This window comes from Armigeres subalbatus, chromosome 3, assembly GCF_024139115.2.
Source record: "Armigeres subalbatus isolate Guangzhou_Male chromosome 3, GZ_Asu_2, whole genome shotgun sequence".
NCBI classification, from domain to species: domain Eukaryota; kingdom Metazoa; phylum Arthropoda; class Insecta; order Diptera; family Culicidae; genus Armigeres; species Armigeres subalbatus.
The window spans coordinates 209,548,224-209,573,696 of NC_085141.1; the positions used below are offsets into that span (position 1 = coordinate 209,548,224).

The 25,473-nt window shown below is 40.3% G+C and overlaps 1 protein-coding gene across 3 annotated transcripts in view; it reads left to right on the top strand.

The window, feature by feature from the left end:
* Positions 1 to 25,473, top strand: part of LOC134227942 (nardilysin) — an 87,469-nt gene that overhangs the window by 33,313 nt on the left and 28,683 nt on the right. For 2 of the 3 annotated variants that reach the window (XM_062709654.1, XM_062709653.1), the window contains exon 2: positions 21,965 to 22,220. In XM_062709654.1, the coding sequence (XP_062565638.1) occupies positions 21,982 to 22,220 (239 nt within the window). In that variant the 5' untranslated portion in view covers positions 21,965 to 21,981. Of the gene's footprint in view, positions 1 to 7,836; positions 7,968 to 21,964; positions 22,221 to 25,473 lie in introns of those variants that run through there. The other variant, XM_062709655.1, reaches the window with a different exon arrangement.

The window sequence follows — 25,473 nt, forward strand, 5'->3', positions numbered from 1 at the left end:
ATTCCCTGAGAATATCAGTTTCCAGCGACATCTAGGAAAGGCGCCACAAAAAAAGTGACACATTGTGCATTGGGGTCCATTTGGACCCAATATTTCATCACGATCACAAACACTCAAATTTCAACAGATTTTCGATCTTAAGGCACCAAACGAAAGCTGTAGGCTCCTAGAACAAGCCCATGGGGTGATTTATCCAAATTGACCTTTCTAGACCCCGGGAAATCTGCATTAAAAAGGTACTGTTTGAGTTTCTCAATTTGGCACCAAATTTTGGAGTTACGTGTTATGAAACATAAAATTGGTTGCAAACATGGGCTGTGATGATCCCAACTGCATTTGCTATCTTGTATATGCCATTTCTGGGCAAATTTATCCCTCGAGTGGTCATCGGAAAGCCCTCTGGAAGATCCAGAACTTCAGAAAAATTGGCCAATTCTAAAAGTTAATCCCAGAGCTTCGCGATTTTTTCGTAACCATTCATTTTCGCGATTTTTTCGTAAACATTCATTTTGGCAAATTGTAGGTGCAATCAATAGTGGAAGCCTCCTGTGACCTGTGGCGAATACCAAACGTTCATCCCAGAGCTTCGCGATTTTTTCGTAACCATTCATTTTCGCGATTTTTTCGTAAACATTCATTTTGGCAAATTGTAGGTGCAATCAATAGTGGAAGCCTCCTGTGACCTGTGGCGAATACCAAACGTTCATCCCAGAGCTTCGCGATTTTTTCGTAACCATTCATTCTGGTAAATTGAGGGTGCAATCAATAGTAAATGTCTTCTGTGACCTGCAAATGTCCCAGAAACGGTCCTCCGGAAGATCCGGAACATACGTAAAAGTGGCCAATTCCAAAGTTCATCCCAGAGCTTCGCGATTTTTTTCGTAAACATAAATTTTGACAAATCCGGAACATCCGTAAAAATAACCAATTCCAAAAATTCGTCCCAGAGCTTTGCGATTGTTTTATAATAATATATCCTGGCGAATTCTGGATGCAATCAATAATGAAAATCTTCTGGGTCCTTCAAATGCCACAAAAACGGTCCTCCGGAAGATACGAAACATCCGTGAAAGAGGCCAATCCCAAAAGTTCATCCTAGAACCTCGTGAGCATTTTCGTAACAATTCATTCTGGCGAACTGTAAGTGTAATCAATAGTGAAAGTCTTCTGTGGTCTATAAATGTCACAGAATCAATCCTTCGGAAGATCTGGAACATTCGTAAAAATGGGAAATTCCAAAAGCTCAGCACAGCAATTTTTTTTCGTAACGTTCCATTATGGCAAATTAATAGGGAAAGTCTTCTGTGACCTCCAAATGCTTAAAAGACGGTCCTCCGGGAGATCCGGTTCATTCGTAAAAGTGGTCTAATCCAAAAGTTTATCTCAGAGCATCGCGATTTTTTCGTAACCACTTATCTAGACGAATTGTGTTTCTAATCAATAATAAAAGTCTCCGGTACTGTACGGTAATGGTACTCCAGAAGATCCGGAACATCCGTGAATGTGGCCAATTCCCAAAAGAATTCATGGAGGAATATTCGGATTCATCCGGAAGAACTTGCTTGAGAATTTCTGGAGGAATTCCCGGAGGAACTTTCGGAGGAGTTCCCGGAGCAGCTCCCCGAGGAATTACTTGATGAACTTGTGGAGGAATTTGCGAAGGAACTCTCAGAATTTTCAGAAGAATTTCTAGAGGAATACCGTTAGGAACTTTCCGAGGGATTACTTGATGATCTTCCGAAGGGATTACCGGAGGAACTTGTGGACGAACTTCCCGTGGAAGTTCTTGAAAAACTTCCAGAGGAGCTACTGAGGAATTCAAGGAGGTACGCCGCCATGCCGTCGTCGCTAGCTAATGATGATCTGTTACGCTAACTGTTGGAATTGGCCTCTTTTACGTATGTTCAGGATTTTACGAAGGAATTTTTATTACTGTTAAGAAAATTATTTCGAGCTATTAGTGGAATTTTTTCACTTGTCATCATACGAGTTTGTACAATTTCATTTAATTCCAACACTTGATTGTACCAGATACGTATTTCGACCTTAACAGTAAGGCCGTCTCCAGTGTCTCCTACTTGACTCGACTTTTATTATTGTCACTGGATATCACGGAGGATTTTCGCTATTGATTGCATACACAATTCACCCATATGAATGAAAGGGAGTCAAACGGTCATCTCAGAAGACTTAAATAATTATTTGCGTACACAATTTGCCAGTATGGATGGTTACGAATAAAATAGCAATGCTCTGGAATGATTTTTTGGTATCGGCCCCTTTGGGGAGCATTAGCGGGTCGCAGAAGATTTGCACAATTGATTGCACAGGCAATTTGGTTATGAAAAAATTGCCGAGCTCTGAGATGTATTTTTGAAATTGGTCACTTACGTGTGGTCCGGATCTTTCGGATGACCGTTTCGGGAGTATTTTGGGATAATGGAAGACTTTCACTACTGATTGCATTCATTATTCGTCAGGATGGATGATTACGAAATAATGCGAATCTCTGGGATGAACTTTTGGAATTGATAATTTTTATGGATGTTCCGAATCTTCCGAAGCACCGTTTTAAGAGCATTTGGTCTCAGAGCACTTTCACTATTGATTACATACACAGTTCGCCGGTATGAATGGTTTCGAAAAAATCGCTAAGCACTGGAATGAACTTTTGGAACTGGCCTTTTACGGATTATCCGGAATATCCGGATGACCGTTCCTGGGGCATTTAGAGGTCACTGAAGACTTCAGTATTGATTGCACCCACAATATGCCAGAATGGATGGTTACCAAAAATCGCGAAGCTCTGGGATGAACTTTAGGAATTGGTCAATTTTACGGATGTTCCGGATCTTCCGGAGGACCGTTTCTGGGACATTTGTAGGTCACAGAAGGCTTTCACTATTGACTGCAGCTACAATTTTTCAGAATGGATAGTTACCAAAAAATCGTGAAGCTCTGGGATTACCATTTAGAATTGGCCATTTTACGGATGTTCCGGAGGACCGCTTCTGGGACATTTGTAGGTCACAGAAGACTTTCACTATTGATTGCATCCACAATTCGCTAGAATGAATGGTTATGAAAAAAACGCGGAGCTCTGGGATGAACTTTTGGGATTGGCCACTTTTACAGATGTTCCGGATCTTCCCGAGGACCGTTTCTGGGACATTAGTAGGTCTTCTTCTTATTGGCATTACATCCCCCACTGGGACAGAGCTGCCTCGCAGCTTAGTGTTCATTTAGCACTTTCACAGTTATTAACTACGAGGTTTCTAAGCCAAGTTTCCATTTTTGCATTCGTATATCATGAGGCTAACACGATGATACGTTTATGCCCAGGGAAGTCGAGACAATTTCCACTCCGAAAATTGTCTAAACCGGCACCGGGAATCGAACCCAGCCACCCTCAGCATGGTCTTCCTTTGTAGCCGCGCGTCTTACCGCACGGCTAAGGAGGTCACAGTAGACTTTCACTATTGATTGCATCCACAATTCGCCAGAATGAATGGTTATCAAAAAATCGCGAGGCTCTGGGATGAACTTTTGGTATTTTTGGTGCCAAATTGAGAAGCTCAAACAGTACCTCTTTAGTACAGGCTCCCCGGGGACTAGAGAGGTCAATTTGGATGATGGGCTTGTTCTAGGAACCTCCTGCTTTCGTTTGGTACAATATCGAAAAAGGGTTGGGATTTGAGTGTTTGTGATCGTGATGAAATCTTGGGTCCAAATGGACCCCAATGCACAATGTGTTACTTTTATCTAATGCATTAGGAAGGTTAAGTAATTTACAAGAACAAAAAAAATTTGTGAAGCCACCAACATTTTTTTTTGAATAGTGTTTTTCGCAACATTTACCTGTTTGAATCGATTATTTTGCTGCAAAAAGCTATATATGGCACGTTTATTCTAACCTAGAAATTAATTTAAAACAATTGGAAAAAAAATCCTGAAAAAATCAGGGAATTTTGTTTTAACAGGTGAGTAGGCAACCTGAACAACCTGAAGTAGGAAAATTTTTGTGACGATCAAATCAAACCACCTTTTGCCAGTGAAGATATATGGAAACTATTCAACACTTCATCTCATAGCTCCCATGTTCGTCCCATCATTAACAAAGCAATATACAGCAATATTTGTTTCTCATTTTCGAGAGTTATAGTTTTGCGGCATACAGGAAGTGACAAACGACACAACGCCCGATGGTGGGCTAATTTGTGCCTAACAACGCAATCCAGCGCCATTTCATGATAGAAGAGAATTCACTGCTTTATCATCAGTGGAGTTGGATTGCGTGGGTGGGCTCAAATCTAGCTTGCTAGAGTGTCCCAGGTTATTGCTTACAACTAAAATCTATGTTTTGAGCAAAAAAGAAAAAAAGTAGATAGAAATCCATCCCAGTTAAAACTATTTTTTGATTTTTATTTCATCTTTCTAGCTTTTTTCTATTTTCTCGAGAATCCTATACCTGGGGATACAGATACTTTGGGCTCAAATGAGCCCCCAAGGCTTGTTTACAAAAGCAGTATCGCCTTTTTGAAATGTTGGAGCTGAATTATATTATTCACAAAGCGGGTATTGGCGTAATGGCGAATCTTTTTTTAAATTCCATGTTGAAATGTTCCTAGTTCTTTGATATTGTCTTCGCCTCATATTTTTAAATGGATCAATAGATGATGATCCTCAGCAATAATAACGGAATTGGTTTTAATTTCACATTAAGAAATTATCATGTCTTTGGCATTGACGATTAACTTTGTCAGTGATGCGAGTACATTGTCAATATTACATTTAGTATTCAGAGTATTATCAACACACAAATTGCTATCAATGCATGCTTTATATAAATCCCAATCAGCTCTATGATAATTAAAAGTTGAACTAATTGGAAAATAAATAGCTTCTTGTAAGATTTCAAAAGTCATATGAAGGTGATCACAATCAAAGTCAGCATCAGCATTGTTAACTGGCCACACAGCTGACTTGAATCAGTTAAAACCAAATCAATTGTTAGATAATTTCGAGTGGATGAAAAACTGGTTGGATCCATTGGTATATTGAATCATATAATATTCCGCAGAACTGTCATCAAATAAAATGTTACCGTTGGATTTGTGATGATCATTATTCCATGAGCGGTATACTTGACATTCAAGTAACCAATTATAAAAAAATAGATTTGGTACAAGTTTTCCTTTGCTGCCAATTGATTGAAAAGGCAAGGCAATATGCATATTATGAACTGTTAAAAAGCTAAATAGTTCTTCCTTACTTTTTAAAGATCGTGCATCCTAATTCCTAATTGAAAATTTTCCAAATTTTACTTGGATCAGCTTAGACGTTTTGTCCAATTACAATTTGAATTCCAATCATCTTTAGTTTTGGAATTTGCAATTGTTCAGATAGAAAACCTAAATCGGAAGCAGACATGCTAATATCAATTTTGAGCGCACTAGTGAAGCGCGCCCTGCACACCGTCTTCATGCTGAAGGATCATTTCAAGAGGTTGAGTTCCTCAAATTTCAGTTCGCGTTCGTCTAGATCGGCACAGTTACTCAATTGTCTCATACCTACTTGCTACTTTAGCTTACCTTTCTATAACGGGGAATATCTTTAATGGTTTTAAAATCAATTAATAGTTATGACATTGAACATTCGTAAGTATGTAGCTTCAAAGATAATCAAATCATCACCCAGGGTAAACACAAATATTCGTTACTGTTTCTGCATGATACCAAGAAGAAGTAAATAAAAATTAGTGGGTACACATTATGATTAACAGGATTTGGAGAATAATTTAATTGAAGTCTATCAAAATACCCATTTACACATTGTGACATCACCCCAAAAACTGTTAATATCAGCATCATTACATTTTTTCAAATTAGCACAGTACAAAAGTTAATTAAATTTGCTACATGTGACAAACACTTTCTTGCTCTATGGCTACCCACACGAGGCTTCGAATTTTGTCAGCTGAATTTCTATGTACGTCACTTATTATGGTTTCATCATGAAAACCGGAAAGTAGAAATCTATTTAACGCATTTAACGTCTGCAATCTATTTAACTACCTGGTTATAGATCGATATACGAAGCTAAGAAATCCTCCTAAATTCGAAATTAAGTATTTAAACACGATAGAAGTCAATGCCACTATAGATTCGTATGTCAATAATAACAAACAACCGCCTACCAACCGTATCCTGATTTTTTAAATCTTCGATGCATGAATGCACTCTCTTATCCACAATTGGATTTTTTGTGTAAATTTACATTTATTTTGATGCACATATTTGGAGCATCGAAATACATCTAAAATTAAGTTACATCACTTTAAAATTCAATTGATATCGTTGAGTTTTACACGTTTGGCTTGAAGGACGCATTTAAAATTACTTCAATGTAAAATCCAACGGACGACAACGTCCGTTCTAGCCCATTGATTGGGCCTGCGCGTCAACCTCTATCCTCGCCAGGGGGACATCGTTCTTCTTCTTCTTCTTATTGGCATTACATCCCCACACTGGGACAGAGCCGCCTCGCAGCTTAGTGTTCATTAAGCACTTCCACAGTTATTAACAGCGAGGTTTCTAAGCCAGGTTACCATTTTTGCATTCGTATATCATGAGGCTAACACGATGATACTTTTATGCCCAGGGAAGTCGAGACAATTTCCAATCCGAAAATTGCCTAGACCGGCACCGGGAATCGAACCCAGCCACCCTCAACATGGTCTTGCTTTGTAGCCGCGCGTCTTACCGCACGGCTAAGGAGGGCCCATCGGGGACCATCGTGTGAGGTCTCATAAAACGGGACGCTAGGAGCAGGCTTGTGGATTTTTTGGTCGTACGGTTAGTTGCGTCACTCGTCTAAGAGTATTTGCGAGCCGTGCAATGTGGGTTCGATTCCCACCCTAGTTACGGGCTTAACTTTTCGCGAAACAAAATATTCTGCATTTGTCCAATGGGTGTAATGCGAATGTCCTGTTCTTTGCCTAAACCTGTGTTAGATATTTCAGTCTGTGCAAACTTTGAAAGAAGACGATGATCCTGTATTTCTTTTCAATGGCTTTGAGCGTCACACTTTTGCAGGGCGTGTTTCCGGACTTATACAGCTTTTTATAGAAGTTCAATAGAGCGCGCTTTCCAACCCCACCGCATCCTCTAAGCATGCCCTCCAAGTCATAGTGAGGGGATTTGTTAAGCCCCAGAGCATGCTATGCTACCCCTGCTGTTCACCAATGAAGTATCGTTCAAACTACCGGTATATGTTGCATAAAAGTACCCCATTTATTAAAAGCGAAACAGTTTTATTTTTCATGTGGATTCTGCTGAACTGATGAACTCTGTTTCATATTAGAAGAAGATACTTCTTTTGATCTCGAAACCAATCTTTAGTCCATTCATTAAATCCCAAAATCAAGAGTTCAAATGGGTCCCGAAATTCTCCAGTGACTATACCCCATTGCACTGTGCTTTTTTATTTACCACAGGTAGTGGTCCTGTTGCTACATTTCAAACTTGGAACAATTTTGTTATTTCTAGAATAATTTGGTCCGGATCTAGTTAAAATTAACAGCGAGTCAGTGCGAAATATGAAGACATTAATTAGCACCACGAGTAATGCTAATTCTAGAACGTAAACAACAGGGCCAGTATCTATCAAATGTTATGTTGTGGCAATGGTGTGTACTCGAACGATTGTTTCAATTTGAACACAAAAGGGCAATGACCATTTGCCGCACCGTGGAAATAGCCGAATATGTCTGGGATTTGTTTATGTATCTAATGATTCCCACCCTTGTACCGGGAGAAGAACATAGTAGTCGGAGACATTGGGTGTGTTTTTGCTGTGCTGTCATTTTTTTAAAATCAGTTTCAATTCTCAGGTTTTAATAGGCTATTTAAGGAATATTTAAGGTGTAGTGTAAAGTGTATTGTGTGGTAACATCAATAACGAAGACGGTAATTTCTAATGGAATCGGTCTACTCCGTACCGACTGGAGACGTACCGACGACGCAATGATAAAAAAAACATGTAGCTCTTGGTTAAAGATTCTAAAATCCCTGGCGACTTTCATTCAACAAGTAAGATCTTTCCAATATATTTAATACAGCGAATGCTGGGAGTTGACATGTTCCGAGATGATTTTTATCATTATACATCGGAAATTTATCCAATACAACTTGTCAAGCTATTATTATACATGTTTTGTAATACAGATCAGACTTGAGTATCCGTGTATAGTTTTCATATCTTTCATAGCTGAATAGGTGTCATATACATCATATAATTGCTGTAGAGAATTTTAATATGCTTCGAGAAAGTTGTTGTAAGTAATGAAGTAATCTTTTCTGCATGTTTCTAGTTCAGGGTTCACAAACAATCTATGAACTTTTTCTACTGTTCTCAGTGTATTAAAATATTTAATATATTTGTTTTATGCATTTTATTACCATTAGTAATGAATAAAATAAGTAAAAAGCAAAAATAATGGATTAAGCTTAATCCAATAGCTAAAAGAAGAAGACTTCTCCATCATAATATTGTAACACTATTCAAAGTTAGGGCGGATATATAACTGGTAAATTACAACTGCAAATTTTCTATTTTTCCTCAACCTACAGATAACAGCAAGAATCATGCGAATCATTATCATTTTTTTCTTCAAGTTTGGAATAAATAACATTTAGCATTTACAGAATAAATCGACAACAAAATGTGTGATAATTCGATTCATCGGTCAAGTTATACATATTTTGATTTTTAAAATCTTCTGGTCTTATCATAACAAGTTTGTTTCCAAAGCGTTAAACAAAAAAAATCAGTTTCCATAGGACGGGTTTGTGCTGTCCCGTTTAGTTCCACCACTTAACCACTTGGTGGACTGAGTAGGATGGTTCTGACTCGTCTTGTGGCAAGTGAAGACATTTCACTGGAAGCTCAAAATAATTTTCTAATCATAAAAAAATACAAAACATTTTCAATCGGTTATCCATTCCTGAGCGCTTCATGATCATACTATTAGGGCCGATGCCCACGTGGGGTTTTTTCAGGCTGCGTGCACGCCGCGTCCGCGCGGTCGTGTAGTGTAGTCGTGCACACGTTTACGTGCGCATTACTCCATTTGATGCTGGGTACCTTGCGTGAACGCGGCGGGAGAACGCTACGTGGACGTAGCAAGTACAACTTTCATGAACAATGAACTTTATAAACAACTTTCATCATTTTTCGCTCACTTTGAGCGTTTATCTTGATTGATTGTTTATCCTCGCGATGGATGAACAATTAAAGAATCATAAAAAGTTTTACTCACAGCAAATCGTTCGCCATAACGACCACCAACGACAAACCTGTCCCAATTCCAAACACCTGTTCATGTTCTAGTCCACTTTATCATGCTGTGAGTTTATGTTTAGCTGTTTACACAAAAAGTATATTTATGGGAAATAACTGAGAATCCGAGAGGTAATGCTCAATATTCGGTATAAATACATACATACATTAAACAATTAATAATACTATTCAAATCAATGTTCTCAAACATCATTGGTTTTGACGTAGGACTACGTCTGTGTTTTCTATATTGGGGTACACTTTACGATTGCGAAAATCGGGAACCGTCACGAAAATATGATAGACTTTAAACTTTAATATCTAAGCCGTTTCTCGATGGATTTTCATTTTTTTGGACCATTCGATCAAGGATGAGTCAACGCTTCTTTGTATTTATTTGTAAATACTGATTTTCAACTATTTATTATCGATAATTGATGAAAAGTTTAGAAATAGGTAAACTAACCAATCACGTTCATGCATCACTAGCACAGACATCAAAAATCAATCACTTGCGGATTTGGATCTAATCCTCAGTTTGAACAAGGTTTCACGCAGAGCAGACGCATCAAAGCGATCGCAGCGGAGCGAACACAGCATCACGGAGGCGCTAATAACATTTTCAAAGGAAATCAATCGCATTGGTGGTGGTCCTCGATGTGTTGCTGCAGATCATTCAACCTCAACGAACCAGAATTTCATATGAAGAAAAGGTTGACCATAAAAATAGCACTGTGGCGATCCCGCACCGCCAGTGCCGATGCTGAAAATTTATTACAAATTGTTGTGTCAGTTAGTTGGAAAGGAACATTGGGAAAAAAAATTGATTCTTCTCAGGACCAACATTTTATGAAAAGAAAGAGTTAATTGCGAAAAAAGACTGTTTCGGTGGCATCGGGTTTGGCGTGGTAGTTTGGTTGCTGTTAGTGATTCCATCCATTAAAATTCACTACATCATCTCCCTCCGACGCGCTATAAAATTCGCTATTTACGATTGAGTTTTACACTTTGAAGAAAGTTTATTTCGGATAGTCGGATCAACCTTCTTTTGTATAAAATCAATGAAGACGCCATCTCAGTGGAAACTATCTACAGCAACCACCCATCGGTGAACGTCGCTCGGACAGACAGATGCCGAAAGAAAATGTTTTGTAATATGAAGAAACTTCGTCTTGAGTCAAACTTCTGTTGTCATTCCTCGCAACAATCTTGTGAAAAAGTTTCATAGGATTCTTTGAATTTTCCGAACGGTCCGTTGTCTGGGGAAACCCGATCGAAATGGCTCGCGCGCGCCGAAAAGCAGCTTTCTTATATCTAATGAAGTAATTTCATTAGTCCCGCCCCTTCATTAATCGTTATGAGTGCACATTATATTTACAACCATATCAGCTCACAAAGGGGCGGGGCTAACGGGCTTAATTTATTAAATATAAGAAAGCTGCTGTTCGGCGCGCGCGAGCCATTTTGATCGGGATTCCACAGAGAGCGGTTCGACATTCGATGCAGCGGAGCGGACACAGCAGCACGAAGTGGGTGGCAGTGTTGCAATGCTGTAAATTTATTTCAACCTTTGGAGGCTTAGCGAAAAATCATCAAGTGGCTGTCGGACAGTTGCAGCGCAAGGTGTCGACAAGCGATTGGATGCAGTTAGTTATTTGAATGGGAATTGGGAAAAGAAAATTGGTTCTTCTCAGGACCAACATTTTACGAAAAGAAAGAGTTAATTGCGAAAAAGGACTGTTTCCGTGGCATCGGGTTTGGCGTGGTAGCTTGGTTGCTGTTAGTGATTCCATCCATTAAAATTCACTACATCATCTCCCTCCGACGCGCCATCAAATTTGCTATTTACGATTGAGTTTTGCACTTTGAAGAAAGTTTATTTCGGATCAACCTTCTTTTGTATAAAATGGTGCCTTTTGTATAAAATCAATGTTTCGGTGGAATTGACGTTTGGCGTGATAGTTCGGCTGCTGTAAGCGATTCCATTCATTCGAACAAATTTGTTGCGTTGTCACTCACCGACGCGCGCTTTTCATTCTGCTATCGAAGAAAAACTTTCTGTTAACGCCAAACTATTAATTTTGGACTTTGATGAACATTCTTGCATCCCGGATTAAACTACCCTTGTGTAAAATAATGGTACTGTAAAGAACCGATATTTTTCAAATAATGGAGCTTTTCAATCCTCAACTACAACAAAACATAATCAAAATCTTATGAGGAAATTCCATTTGACTGCTACTGACGCCATCCATTTGAACAAACTCATTGCATCATCTCCCTCCGAAATGCGCTTGTGGTTGTGCTACCAAAGGGCAACTTTCTGTCGTCGCCAAACGATGGTAACCCGAAAAAATCGATATCATTTCTAATGACTAACGAAACAAAACCAAAGAATCTTGGCAGAAAATTTCACTTTCCGTCGACGACGGCCAAATCGATGAAGACGCCACCTTAGTGAAAAATGTCGTTTAGCTGCCTTAGTTTTTCAAATGGCGCATTATTGAAACAACAAATCTTTCCAAAATCGTCATTGTCGTTTAAACAGCCGAACAGTCTGTTTGTCTGGGTAAACAATTTTCCTAGCGGTCAAAACCTCTTCTTGGATAAATAGTTTAAGTCCTGAAAGGACTGTTTGTAATTTATTCTTGAAGTCCTGCTCACGTTGCCACCAGCGCTATAGAAAACGATGCATGTACGCTTCCATCGCGGGCGGAAGTCGAACGTTGCAAATTAATATATTTGTGTTTTGTTTCGCGCCACCTCCGATTCTGCGTATTTTTTCCTTTCGTCCGGACATTTTTGAGCATAATGTCTTCTAGGATTCTGATGATATCCACTGAAAGATAGACGAATGCCTTCAGTGGCGATGCGGCCGATGAGTCGTTCCTTTTCCACGGCTGGTTCATCCAACTGGGAGCTACCTTCAGTTTCTTGATTCGGTTGACCTCCGAGCAGTTTGCACAATGCTAATAAATTTACACAAATTATGATGAAAAATACCCTCCATTTCGTATAGCTACGTAGTCATACGTCACCTTTGCGTACAACCCGATTGGGCTGCACCTTTGAGTTTTTGATTTACTTTTTTCGTTTCCTTCTCTATAAATCGATTGATAAATCCACACGAAAATAATAACCATTATACACACACTTTTTTCACTTGGTTTGAGTGAGAGTTTTTCGCTTATGTGCGCTGGGGGACCACCCCCTCATAGTGGGAGCATCTAGCGCTCAGAACGATCACCAAAATGTTTTGTTCTGTGTTGTGCGAACGAGTAAATTAAATTACAAATACAGAACAATCACGCGATCTCCGAAATATTTTGTTCTGCTTTGTATAGGTGAATAAATTAATTAGCCAGTGAAATATTGGTGCGCGTCGGATTGTGTTTCTTCTAAGAAGCAGAACGATCGCGCGATCATTGAGATATTTGGCTCTGCGTTGTGCGGGTAATTAAATGATTCAACAATTAAAAATTAAGTGCGTGTTCTATCGTGTTTGTATTAGTACGCAGAGCGATCGTGCGATCATCGAAATAATTTGTTCTGCTCTGTGCGGTTGTTAAGTCGATTTATCAGTGCGCGTTCGATTGGATTTTTGTTTAAACTTCATCAAACTACACGCTTCACACGGCAAACCGTTTACCAAAACGAACCCTGCTACAATACCTACCCCATGTATCCAACATCCCAGTGATTTCTCGTGGAAGTGCAGATGACTCGTCGGCTTCCATCAAAGCGAGTATCACGTCAACATTCTCCTGCCCATTCCTTAATTGACCTGCATTCGGACACGGCCGGCGCTGGTATTGCTTAATATTTGGGTCATCATTTCTTACACATTGAGGATGATGTTAGTCCCAAACATCATCTGTTGGTTCTCTGTGTAATTACAGCTGACCTGGCAATAACGGAGGAGCAACCGTGGGCGGTCAATCATGCTCATGCTCATGCTCATGCTAATGATTCCCACCCTTGTGCCCAATGGTATACTTGGCTTACCATTGAAAATCCGATGATATTTTAGATATTTTGAGTTAGTTAAGCAAGCACAGCAATTGCCATGTGGAGATTAGGAACATGAAATGAGGAAATATAGGTCCGTATGGCTTGCAATTCCATCGTGGACACCCGTATAGGTTCCGATGCATTTAGATACTCCACAAGGTTAAGACAGCATTATTAGCACATTTAGAGCACATTCAAGACCTATGCAAACTAATCTACAATAAATGTAGAACTAAAGCGGAAAAGGGCTCCATTATGATCGCATTATGGTTATGAGCTATAATCATAATGCGATCATACGGGGGCTTTTTTCGGTTTTAATTTAACTTTTATTGTGGATTTAAAGTTAGCATAGGCAATAGATACACCTTAAACATGAAGTTCATCGTGCTTCAGCTGCATGGTTTCTTGGGTATTCTTCGGTTTGGCATAGAATAGTTTTGAAGAAAATATACTAAACATGATCAAACATTTACACACACGCGCTTTTCTGGTGACAAGTCGGTGTGAAACCGTTTTCCGCTGAAATATTAAATTTGTTATGCGCGTTTGTCTACGTTTTGCACTGAAAGTGAATTTTTCACCCTCGCCTTCTTCTCTTTCAAAGCTTGGCGGATTGGAGCACCTAGTAGTGTATTCATCTTGGTCAGGGGGTTAATAAGCGCTGCATAAGGCCTACTCAGCATGTTCTGTGAAGCAAAAGTAAATAAACAATCCCACATTTTTTCGTTAGTGAACAGTGGTGCAGATTATACCTACTAGTGTACAATTATAACAATGTTACACTTGCCGAACGGGGTGGCCCGACTGCTCTAAGCGGCGTGGCCCGAGCAATACATATTGGGTAGGCTTGATTTGATTTGGATGACAGGCTCACTTCCTCCTGGATGTAGTCCAGTTCCTGGGAAGTTTGCGTACCACTGTCGGTTGCTCGGTTGGTCTGTTACACATGAAGATTCCTGTCCAAGGGGCTGGCGACCCCTCCAAACGACCACTGCGAATTAGGGTGTCTGTCTAGAATGTGATGTGATTGGCAGTGGGCTCTGCTAAACACCTTCAAAATGATGCACTAATGGCCAGGCTGTCTTCCGTCCCATAAAACCGTGGTGGTCCTTGTAGCATGCTGTACAATCCTGTAACACAGTTTTGCCTACTGGTGAAAGTAGGCTCAGATGTCCTTCCTTTGTAGCGCTGATCTGGCTTGGAACACACAAGTGTCAACCCTGGAATGGCCTCCCTACATGCTGCAAGTCATGCATAGATAACCGTGGGATCTCAAAGGATTCGACAGCAGCCGCAAGGGGGACTCAAATGCAATGATCTCTTAGAACAACACAAAAAAATTGACAGTGTTTGTCAAGGTGGTGAGGAAGTGGCCTTAATCGGTCAGCGAGGAAGCCGAATTGAAGATTCGTTTCCTAACTGCGGAAAAGCGGCTGGCGGAGAACCAGACTGCGAAACTTCGAAAGCGCATGGTTATTAGCGGTGTAATTCCGAGTCTAAGAAAGGTCTTGTAAATGGCGCTCGAAGGATGCTAATACGAAGCCAGTACCTTCGAATAGGAAGGCTGCCGAAACTCGCCAGGAGAGGGTTGTGCAGGTTGGCGACCCCAAGGAATAACGAGAAAAAAGGGCCATCGTGCAGAAAGGTAACTGAAGCTCGCCGGTATGAATTTTTGCCCTGGAGGAGAATCGTGTACCCCAAAATGCGAGAGAAAAGGGCACAAATTCCAATGTTCAAGACAGGTAGAAGCGAAGCAATTATCGTCAAAACTGAAAAGCCCACTGGCCTAGTTGAGGATGTCAACTGCATCCATATAACGCAGAAGAGCGATATGATCATCGTCCTGAAGCGTGATGCTGCGCAGAAGACCTCTGCGTCTAAAAAGTTGGCAAAGGAGGTACTAAGTGATGGGGCTCAAGTTAGAGCCCTATGCCCAGTAGAGGTCGTCCATGGCCGTGGTCTGGACGAAATAACCGAAGGTTGGGTTGGGTTGGCCAAATTAGGCACTAAGATGGCCAAAGCCGGTACACTTCCCCTACTCCCTAACACCATTTTTGGAAAATGGCGTATACGTCACTGATTACTATTGTTCCTAATTGTAAATGGTGCCATCTAGCTCTAAATTACTGTTTTCGATGTTTCTCCATTCATTTTCCATATAAACTTTCAATCAGAGCATTAGTGATTAATCATAGATTTAATCATGATTAATGAATGATGGGTTATTTAATCATTATTCATTAATCACAATCATACAAAAAATACGATTCAATAATTAATCACTAATCGTTAATCATAGATTTTTGCATTTAATCATTAATCACCAATCATATTCATGATTATTTTGAGTTTATTCATTAATCATTAATTTTAATCATTGCATGCATCGCTTTTATTCATTAATCATTAATCATAATCATACAATTTTAAAGGTAAAAAACATAATTTGGTCGAACGGTTACTTGATTATTGATCACTAAGCAAATCATTTAATTTGATTATTCATAATCATTAATCATTAATCATTAATCATATCGATCGTGAATCATTAATCATACACATATTGTCTCAACATTTAATCACGATCAGTAATTATTGATCATACTTCAAACGTTTTATTCATTATTCATAGTCGTTAATCATTGTAAAAAATTAATTTGTTCATTAATCATAATCATTATTCATTTTCGAAAATCAATTATTCATTAATCATAATCTTTAATCATAGAGTTGAATGATTTAATCATAACAAATTTAATCATTCATTGGAAGCTTTATTCATTAACGCTCTGCTTTCAATTAGTTTAGTACCGCACAAACGTTGGCCAATTTTGCTGGAATTTTTCCCGTAGCATCATGGCGTCAAAAAGAACAAAATAAGAGGGTTTTTTTTGAGCAAGGGTAAATGGAAATCTTTTTTTTTATTGTCTTTATTAGAGAGACTTTCATCCAGAGGCTGGCTTGTCTCCGAAACGGAAATCTGCAAACAGACACCTGAGGAGGTTTAATTAGGTAGTGTGGGGATGGGATCACCCGACCCACTAAAACCAAAACCCTTTCGCCAGTCCGTATCCCCCAGCCTGCAATTAAGCAATACATCAGGGGAGGACTATTGAGAACGCTCACGCCTATGCCAACGCACTCGACGTTATAACGCAACATCGACTTCCATATAACATCTTCCCGACACATCCTCCCAACGAGGTTGTCCGGGGTTGTATCCATGCCGTTTTAAGAGCATGGCATTGCGTTCAACATCGAATCGCGGGCATGCAAACATCACATGCTCTGCCGATTCTACCTCACCTTCACATTCCGGGCACTCCGCAGAATCTGCGAACCCGAACCTATGCAGAAACTTTTTAAAGCAGTCATGTTCAGACAACACCTGTGACAGGTGGAAGTTGACCTGACCATGCTTCCTACTACCGTGCGAGACCGAAATCCGTACAGCAACGAAATCCGTCCACCTCATGAGATATCAATAAATTAAAGGAGGTTAAAGGTAAATAATGTAGGAATAATTATACTTATCCTGTTCGGATACTTGACAGTAAGCTTTTAGGGCATATAATTGAAAAGAAGGCTTTGAAATTAAAACCACAAAAATCAAAAACAAATCTCCACCCACCAAACGCGGAGTTTGTGCCGCCATTTTGTTCTCGGGTAGAGCATAATGGCACCAAAAGTAACTGTGTTTTAATTGCTAATTGCAAATCATTACATAAGATAAGCGGAATACAAATCGAAGGGATCGCTTCTCAAGGTGCATATCGAACTATTTACAGTGGTAGTTTAGTCAATCAGACTGTTTCAATTTAAATATTTAGTTAAGAAATAGCTGTACGGATTTTGATTCTTTGATTCGAAATCCGTCCACGGTGGACGGATTTCGAGTCAGGAGTAGTTGATTTAATTAATTATTTTATCATGTTTTTCGTAATTTTTAATGAGTAAATGTGAAACACTTCAAAATTAGAAGCCTTCATGCGCCTGTATCAATGACAAACGTTTTATTTACATTCGATTCTTATTTTCTAATGACTTTTTCATATACTAATGTGCTTAAGTGTACGGATTTCGTTGCCCCACGGTAATCCAATTCGATACCTCCGGAATCAGTCTGTGGGTCCTACAACCTTTGACTGCAGTGTCCCATGCTCTTTGCCATTTGAACAACGAAGCTGCTCTCTTGACACGTCGCACTCTGTCGTTGAGGCACTCCACATCTCCCTCCAGAAGTATGGCTATCGGTATGATCCCAGCAATGACGCACACCGCCTCATAAGATATGGTTCGGTATGCGCTTGCAACCCGCAGACACATCAGCCAGTGTACTCTGATTAATTTCTTAACATTGTACCCGGCCTCTAGTGCTTTGGACCATGCTGGTACGCCGTATCGGATAATAGACAATGCTACACCCGCTATAAGCCTACGTACCTGACTTTGCACCGCCGATCCGTTGGACATCATTTGCGATAAAGATTTTATTGCCCTTTGGCATACATAATCGACGTGACTCGTAAAATTGAGCTCATCGTCGATCATCACGCACAGATGCTTCAATGACCTCACGGAGTTAACTGTGCAGGTCCCTACGTTTATCCTCGCTTGCTGCAACCCATGGTGGTTATGCACCATAACAACCTCAGTCTTGTGATGTGCTAACGCCAACCTCCTTGAGTTGAGCCATTCTTCGACTCTGCTAATCGCGTACGAAGCTTTCAAAGCCTTCTATTTCCACACCAGCCGGGAGATTTAAGCGTAATACTTCGTCATACATGATATTCCACAGAACCGGTCCGAGGATCCATCGTTGTGGAACAACTGCTGACCAGCGTCGGTGTCGACTAACAATATCCTGTTCTGCAAATAGCTTTTCAGAATCCTGCACAGATAATCCGAGACTCTCAAGCAGTGCAGGGAATCAGCTATACCTGTCCAGCTAGCGTTATTAAATGCATTCTTTACATCTAGTGTAATCAATGCACAGTACTTAATACCTCTCCTATTCAAACCACGTGCTATCTTAGCCGTTTCCGTTACCGATCGAATTGCTTCGATCGGTAGAACGGCCTTTACGAAACCCATACTGGTTGCTCAATAAGCCACCAGCACACTCCGTATAGTCCGTCAACCTATTCAGGATCACCCTCTCTAACAACTTACCAAATTGGTCTGTATGCCGAAGGCTCTCCCGGGGATTTCCCGGCAATAGCGCCAACTTCTGCCGTTTCCAACGATCTGGGAAGTTTCTTTCGTCCATCCGACGTTGGAGGCAGCTCCTGGACATATCTGGAGCGGCAAGAATCGCGTGCTTAAGGACCAGGTTAGGAATACAATCCGGTCCTGGTGCCTTATTTAGCTTAAGTTTTCTTGCAACGGCGTTAGTCACAAGCGGTACCACGTTCACCGACTCGTACGGTGTGGCGGGCCAGTCCAATGAGTCATGCTTCGGGAACAAACCTTCAACGATCCTGGCTAACATCTCCGGAGGTGTGCTGTTGGTCCTAGCCATCACTATCCTGTATGCATCCCCCCATGGAGTATTATTGGCCAACCTACACAGCTCTTCAAAACAGGCTCTCTTACTACATTTGATTTTGTAATTCAAAGCTCTGCTCGCTGTTTGGAACACCCGGCGTCTTTCTAGCCTGTCCGCTTCGGTTCTAGCACGTCGCAACCTTCTTTTAGCTCTAAGTCAGCTATCGTGCTTGTCTACTAGTGCACCGGTTTGCGGTTGCCGGTTGGCATAGTCCTCCTGGGCATTGTCACGTCACATGTTAGGACATGGGATAACTCATCACCACTAAGGCCTAGAGTCCGATTTAAGTATACCGAAGTAAACTCCGTTTACCTTTGCTATAACAAAACCCTCATCATCAGGAGATGACACTATCTCCTGGATGGGGTACCTCCCGCAAGTCCAGATGGTCACTATTCCGGACTTATCCGCAACCCTGCTATGTTTAGCAGGAATGCGGTACAGGTCGGACAGCAAGGCAACATCAGTCTTATTCTCGTGTACCGATTGTTGTAGCAGCACTTGCGCTGCCTCGCAGTGGTTGAGATTTAGCTGAGCTACTTGCATGACCCGAGTCCGTCTGGAGGCCGGACAGGCCTGCCCACCGGATGGGTGTTTGTTGTCTGTGCCAGGACCACAGATCAAACACCTCGGTGTGGCCTGGCAGGTGTGAGCTTTGTGACCTTCAGCTCCACACCTCCGGCAAAGCCGACTCCGTCAAGGACATTTGCAGTCATATGACTTATTTCCGTAATCAAAACACTTGAAGTAGGGCTGATGTTGTTGGTTTGCGCTCACCGAGCATACCGACCAACCCACCTTCAGCTTGGCCTTATCTAGTACCTTCTTGGCGTCAGCTACGGGTACCACCGGCTTCGGTAATTTTGTCCAGGCATCGGCATTGTATTACCTCTACTGGGCATAGGACTCTCACCTGAACCCCATCACCCAGCACCTCTTCTGCCAACTTTCTATACGCGGAACTTTTCCACGCAGCATCCCGCTTCAGGACGAGGATCATCTCGCCCTTCTGCGTTCTGCGGATGCAGTTGACATCATCCCCAACACTATGATAATTATATTTTATTTCAGCTATTTTCGGGAATACCTTCGTCGAAGCGGAGTCTTCACAATTATTATGTTCCAACCCCCCTTCCAGGAGTCGCATTTCATTTGCGATTGATCTCCCAAGAAGAGATCGGGGATATTCTTTAATGACAAAAAATTTAGCTGGCACTGTTGTAGTGACTATAATTAGGATACATGAAGAAAGTAATATTTATTATTACAATATTCATGTATCCTAATAGTCACTACATAGTATTATTTATACTAAACCAAATCAATGTATCGATATCCAGCGATATGGATCAATGAACTAAAACGTGCAACTATTTAAAATTCTCTGTCAAAGTATATCATTGCGTTGATATAATACTTTATACTTTACATGAATTTAGATAACAATGCACACAGATTTATATCGTAATTGTGAATAATTTAGAACTTTGAATAAGCTCCACGTACTGATCTGGTAGACATATAATTGAACAGTTACAAATGCTAACTTTTTTTATTTTTTTTAAAAGAAATAGTATTAAGTCTGATTGAAGTATCTGAAAAACAAAGGCTGATTTAATTTTAAAATTGGAACAGAAATCACCTTTGAATTGCATACCAATGCAAGCCCCAGTAACTCGGCAGATTTATTGTGGTTGCATAGCACACTCGAAGGGTAAATAAAAACAATTATACAATCAATATTTGGGAGAAGACAGAACTCTAAACCGCATGTAGATCATTTTGTCATTAGCCCTACCCACAACTTGAGGATGGACAAGCCTCTATAAGAAGGAGGTTGGTTGCGTACAATTGTTCACATATGGTTAATTTGTCTCGCGTTTTCTCGGACACATTCAAGGCGACTCATTCAGCATACAGAGCTATAAATGTTTTTTCTAGTGCAAAGGTTTTTCTACAACTCTGCCTAATGGTTCGATGTTAGAACTTAACCAATAGCCGAGTTATAGCGCTAGTTGCAATAACTTAAACTAAATGATTGCAATTTTGTTATCATTTAGTTTAAGTTACTATAGCTTTAACTCCGTTTCTGGTAGAATTCAAACTACAAATCATTAGGTCGAGTTGTAGAAAAACCTTCACACTAGAAGTCCACCATATAACACATTTTGAAATTTAGCTTCTGGAATGAGTTATTGACAAACTACTAAATGATCAAACGCAAATTACTAAATGATCGATAACATCCTTGTTTTGTATACATCGCTCGGTGTGTAATCTCTAGTATTCCTTTTTTGTCTTTTTGAACAAAAAATATGATCACATTCATATTTTAAAACTTTCTAAATGTTGAGCGGAGTACGTGATGATGTTTATCAATAATTTTGTAAAAAAAAATTATAATTTAGTGAATAAAATATCCGGTATACAGGCAGTGGGGAAGGACATCAGCACACGTCAGTTCTATTGATCATCTGTTGATCCTTCATTTGCAACACTTTATGTTCTTTATATGTATTAATAGAATTAGAATTTCGGTGCAATTTACACCAGCTCTGAAATCACGAAGTAGCAACAATTGATATGTACAGTCAGTCTCAGCTAAGCTAAGCTAAACTTGAACAGTGTTAATAGAATTATGTCTATTAGTTTATATATGAAACTGTCTGAGCTCATACAATTCATAAAAATCGAACGACATTCAACCATTTTTAGACGGTCGGTGCGTTTCCAGTACAAACAGTGACAATGCGTGTTTGCTTCTTTATTAAAGTCCGGATATGAGTATAGTTGTACACACAGTCCCTAATTGTAAACAGTTTCAATTGTCCAACTTTTCCCCACCGATCGTATGCATAATACCATAGATCGAATTTTCGCTCGCTAAATCGTTTCACAAACATACCTCGTCATTTTCGTTACTCATGACAGTCGTATTTTTCATTCTCTTCCCCAACAACTCGGCATTCGTACGTGCTCCTCCACTGATTTCGCCAAAAACGTAATTTGTCCACCAACTAATCAACTGACGACAACGATGCGATATCAACCACGCGCGCCCAGGTAATGTGTTGTTGGTTATGATAGCATGCTTCACTATTTTTGCGAAAAACGGGTATAGCAGATCAACACAGGTCGGACCACTGATGACACGCAAGCGGGCTCTTTCTCCGGGATCGAAACTGGTTTCGTCGAACACGCTGCACAAGATGCCCACCAGAGAAGATTTAGCACTACATGGCGCCACCACCAACAGAGAGAGTGGCATCCGTTACCTGGACGTACCGGATAAGTCGTTTTCCGATAAGAAGATGTACCGGTAAGTAAATGCCCGTATGATCATGGCACCTTCGAGACTCATTTGCTAGCGATTACTTGCGTAAATGGTTGCGATTTCTTACGTAGATGGTTGACATTGTTTGACGTATTGGCTGTACAAAATGTTTGGAAGCCAATAATGAGGAGTGTTAAACGTTGTTGTTGATAGGTAAAATATAAACTGCCAAGTATCCAGAATCACATGCTAATTAACCGAATTAGTAAACAATCGGAAATCTCGCCTCGCACGGACAAAAATCACACGAATTTACGCTGCAGCTATTTAACACTGACCGATAAAGATACCTATGCGTTAGTCAAAGATAGTTTTACTTCTGGTTTGGTCTTATCTCTATGAGATATTTTTGCAGATAGGGGAAGTGCACCGGTTTTGGCCAACTTAGTGCCTAATTTGGCCAACCCTGAAAAATACATATTTTTCCAAAATAATCAATCAATTGAAAGCAGCGGTGAACCGTGAGGGATATATCATTTGTTGGAACTAATAAAACCCTCGCGAATTGCTTTATTTTCGGAGTTATTCGCAAAATTGTCCAAATTAGGAACATGGCCAAAACCGGTACAGTTCCCCTATGCAATAACATTAAGTCTGTAGTCAATCGACTGCGATTATGCAATGATGTTGCCTGGTTTCCATGTTTAGTATTCTATTTGTATTTCCTCAGTTATTAATTGAAAGCTTTCCTGTGCTCGCCATGCCCATGGAGCCAAGAATGTTTTTTTTATCCTTGGGGGCGATTCAAATATGACGTCCACTACTTTTTGAGATTTCTAGACCCCTCCTCCCCCCTCTGTCACGCTTTTTTGTATACCTAGTATATGCACTGTCACAAAATCTTAGACCCCCTCCCCCCCTTAAACCTGTGACATCATTGTTGAACGATCCCTTGGCTAACCGAGAATCTAACTCGCCATTTCCGGATTGGCTATCCTACGCCTTTTTTCGAAAAGCTAACGGAGACTTATTTTCCCGTGTATTTTTTTAAATATTCTTTTTCTTGTTCATCATGCAATGCTAAATAACTTATTTAAAAATAACTATTTATAAAGTTATTGTTAGGTACACGCAGAAAGAATTATTATATGAGTTACTAAATTTTTAATTTATTTACTAGTCTTTGATTAAAAGTCGTGCAGATATCATTACTAATTAATCTTATTTCTAAACATACATTTGGACAAATAAAAATCGAACTTTAAAGAGACTTCATTGAAACGACGACAACAGACATCTAACAGATTATTATGCCCAAAGGAAGTGCGATGCAAAGGCAAACGAAGAAAATCGGTTTGGCGAGTTGTTCTGGCGGGGACGTTCAGATTAATGCTGCTCAAGAGCATCGGACAATCTACGTTGTCACACAGTATGTCAAACAAAAACAGGCGTTGTAGCAATATTTTCCTGTTAGTCAAAGTCGGCAAAATAACTAGAATGCAGCGATTTTCGTAGGTTGGCAAATTTAATAAAGTTGCGTTGTGTTCGTTCGATGCGCTCGATATGCACCGCGTGATAAGGCGCCCATACGAGCACACTATATTCGAGTATGCTACGCACCAGAGCACAGTAGAGCGTCTTCAGACAGTAAACATCTTCAAACTGCTGGGTATTCCGTTTGATAAAACCAAGCACCGCGTACGCCTTGGCGGTCGTTGATGCTATCTGCTGGGTAAAGTTAAGCTTATCATCCAGCAAAACGCCGAGACCCTTGATAGTTTTTACGTGGGCAATGCTTTCCGTTGACAACCTATAGTCAAAGATGGTTGTACTCCTTGTTCTTCCTTAACTTCCATCCTATTTAGCGTGCACCAGCTGAGCAGAGCATCGATATCGGTTTGGATTGCACAGCATTCAACCAATGATGAAATTAATGATTCGATAAAATTTCAAAACCCCGGCAAACATCAGCTTGGGAGATTTTATCGAATCGCGATATGCGCAGCGTTCAGTTAGGTAGGACAGAATCCAGCAAGTCAACCAACTAGGAAAACCCATTCTATGTAGTCTCTCCACTGCCAAAACATTCGGTACTCTGTCGAATGCTTTTGTGAAGTCGATGTAGATAGCGTCAAATTGTTTTCGCTTCCCAATTGCATTGACTAGCGAGGAAACATAAACCATCAGCTTGGTAGAGGTCGAACGTTTTTTAACAAAACCATGCTGAAATTCCGATATGATGTGATGCACATGCGGATAAAGCGAATCGTGGATGAAACTTTCAAACATTTTCGACAGGCAGCTCAGGATAGAGATACCTCGGAAGTTTTCCACGGTGTGAATATTCCCAGCTTTGTGAATAGGTATGATAGCAGCGACTTTCCAGGCACTTGGAAAAACACCTTCTGCGATGGAACGGTTGAAAAGTATGCTTGCGGAAACGGAAATGGAATTGGCACAATTCTTTACTATAAATGGAGATAGGCGATCCGGTCCCGCACCTTTGGAAGCATCAATTCAAGACAAAATTTTCAAAACGACTTATCTGCTTTTGTAAACAAAGATTCAAACGTCGATTTGACGAATATGATAGCACTTTCACGCAAACCAACACCACCAACAGGTTGCCGAAACCTTCAGCTACCTATTGATGATGTTGTTTTGCGTGGGAGGTCTATCAGATTCGTCAAATTGACATTTGAACCTTTGTTTACAAAAGAAGTTAAGTCGTTTTGAAAATTTTGTCTTGAATTCCTTGAAGCTTGCGTTGCACATCCTCCGCAGAAAACTTTAAGTGTGGCACGTTCAGATCATAGTGGGGCAAACTATTCAAGTACGCATCCGACGAAGGTGATCGGTTTTTATTTAGCATTAGCACACTTCGAAAGAACGACGCAAACAAATTTGTCGAATCAGATGGCGTTTCAGCTGGAATATCGTTATAATGAACACAATATTGATCACAACAAACTACAGGGGTTAGGCAAACTGATTGAGATAGGCAAAATTTGGCCCAAATCCAAATCCTTATAACTTTTTGAAAAATTGATGAAATTGGACAAAACCGGAAGCATTTTACGGCAAATTTAGTCAGGACGATCAGTTGCCCTGACCACTCTGTAGTAGGTTCCAGGTGCCCCGGGGGAAATGGCCAATTTGAAAAACGTTCAGAACCCTATCAATATGGGTATCAAACTTCAAGATTTTTCATGAAGATGCTTCAGGAAGCATATTCAGGATGATCAAATGCCTTGACCACTCTGTAGTAGGTTCAAGGTGCCCCAGGGGAAGTGGCCAA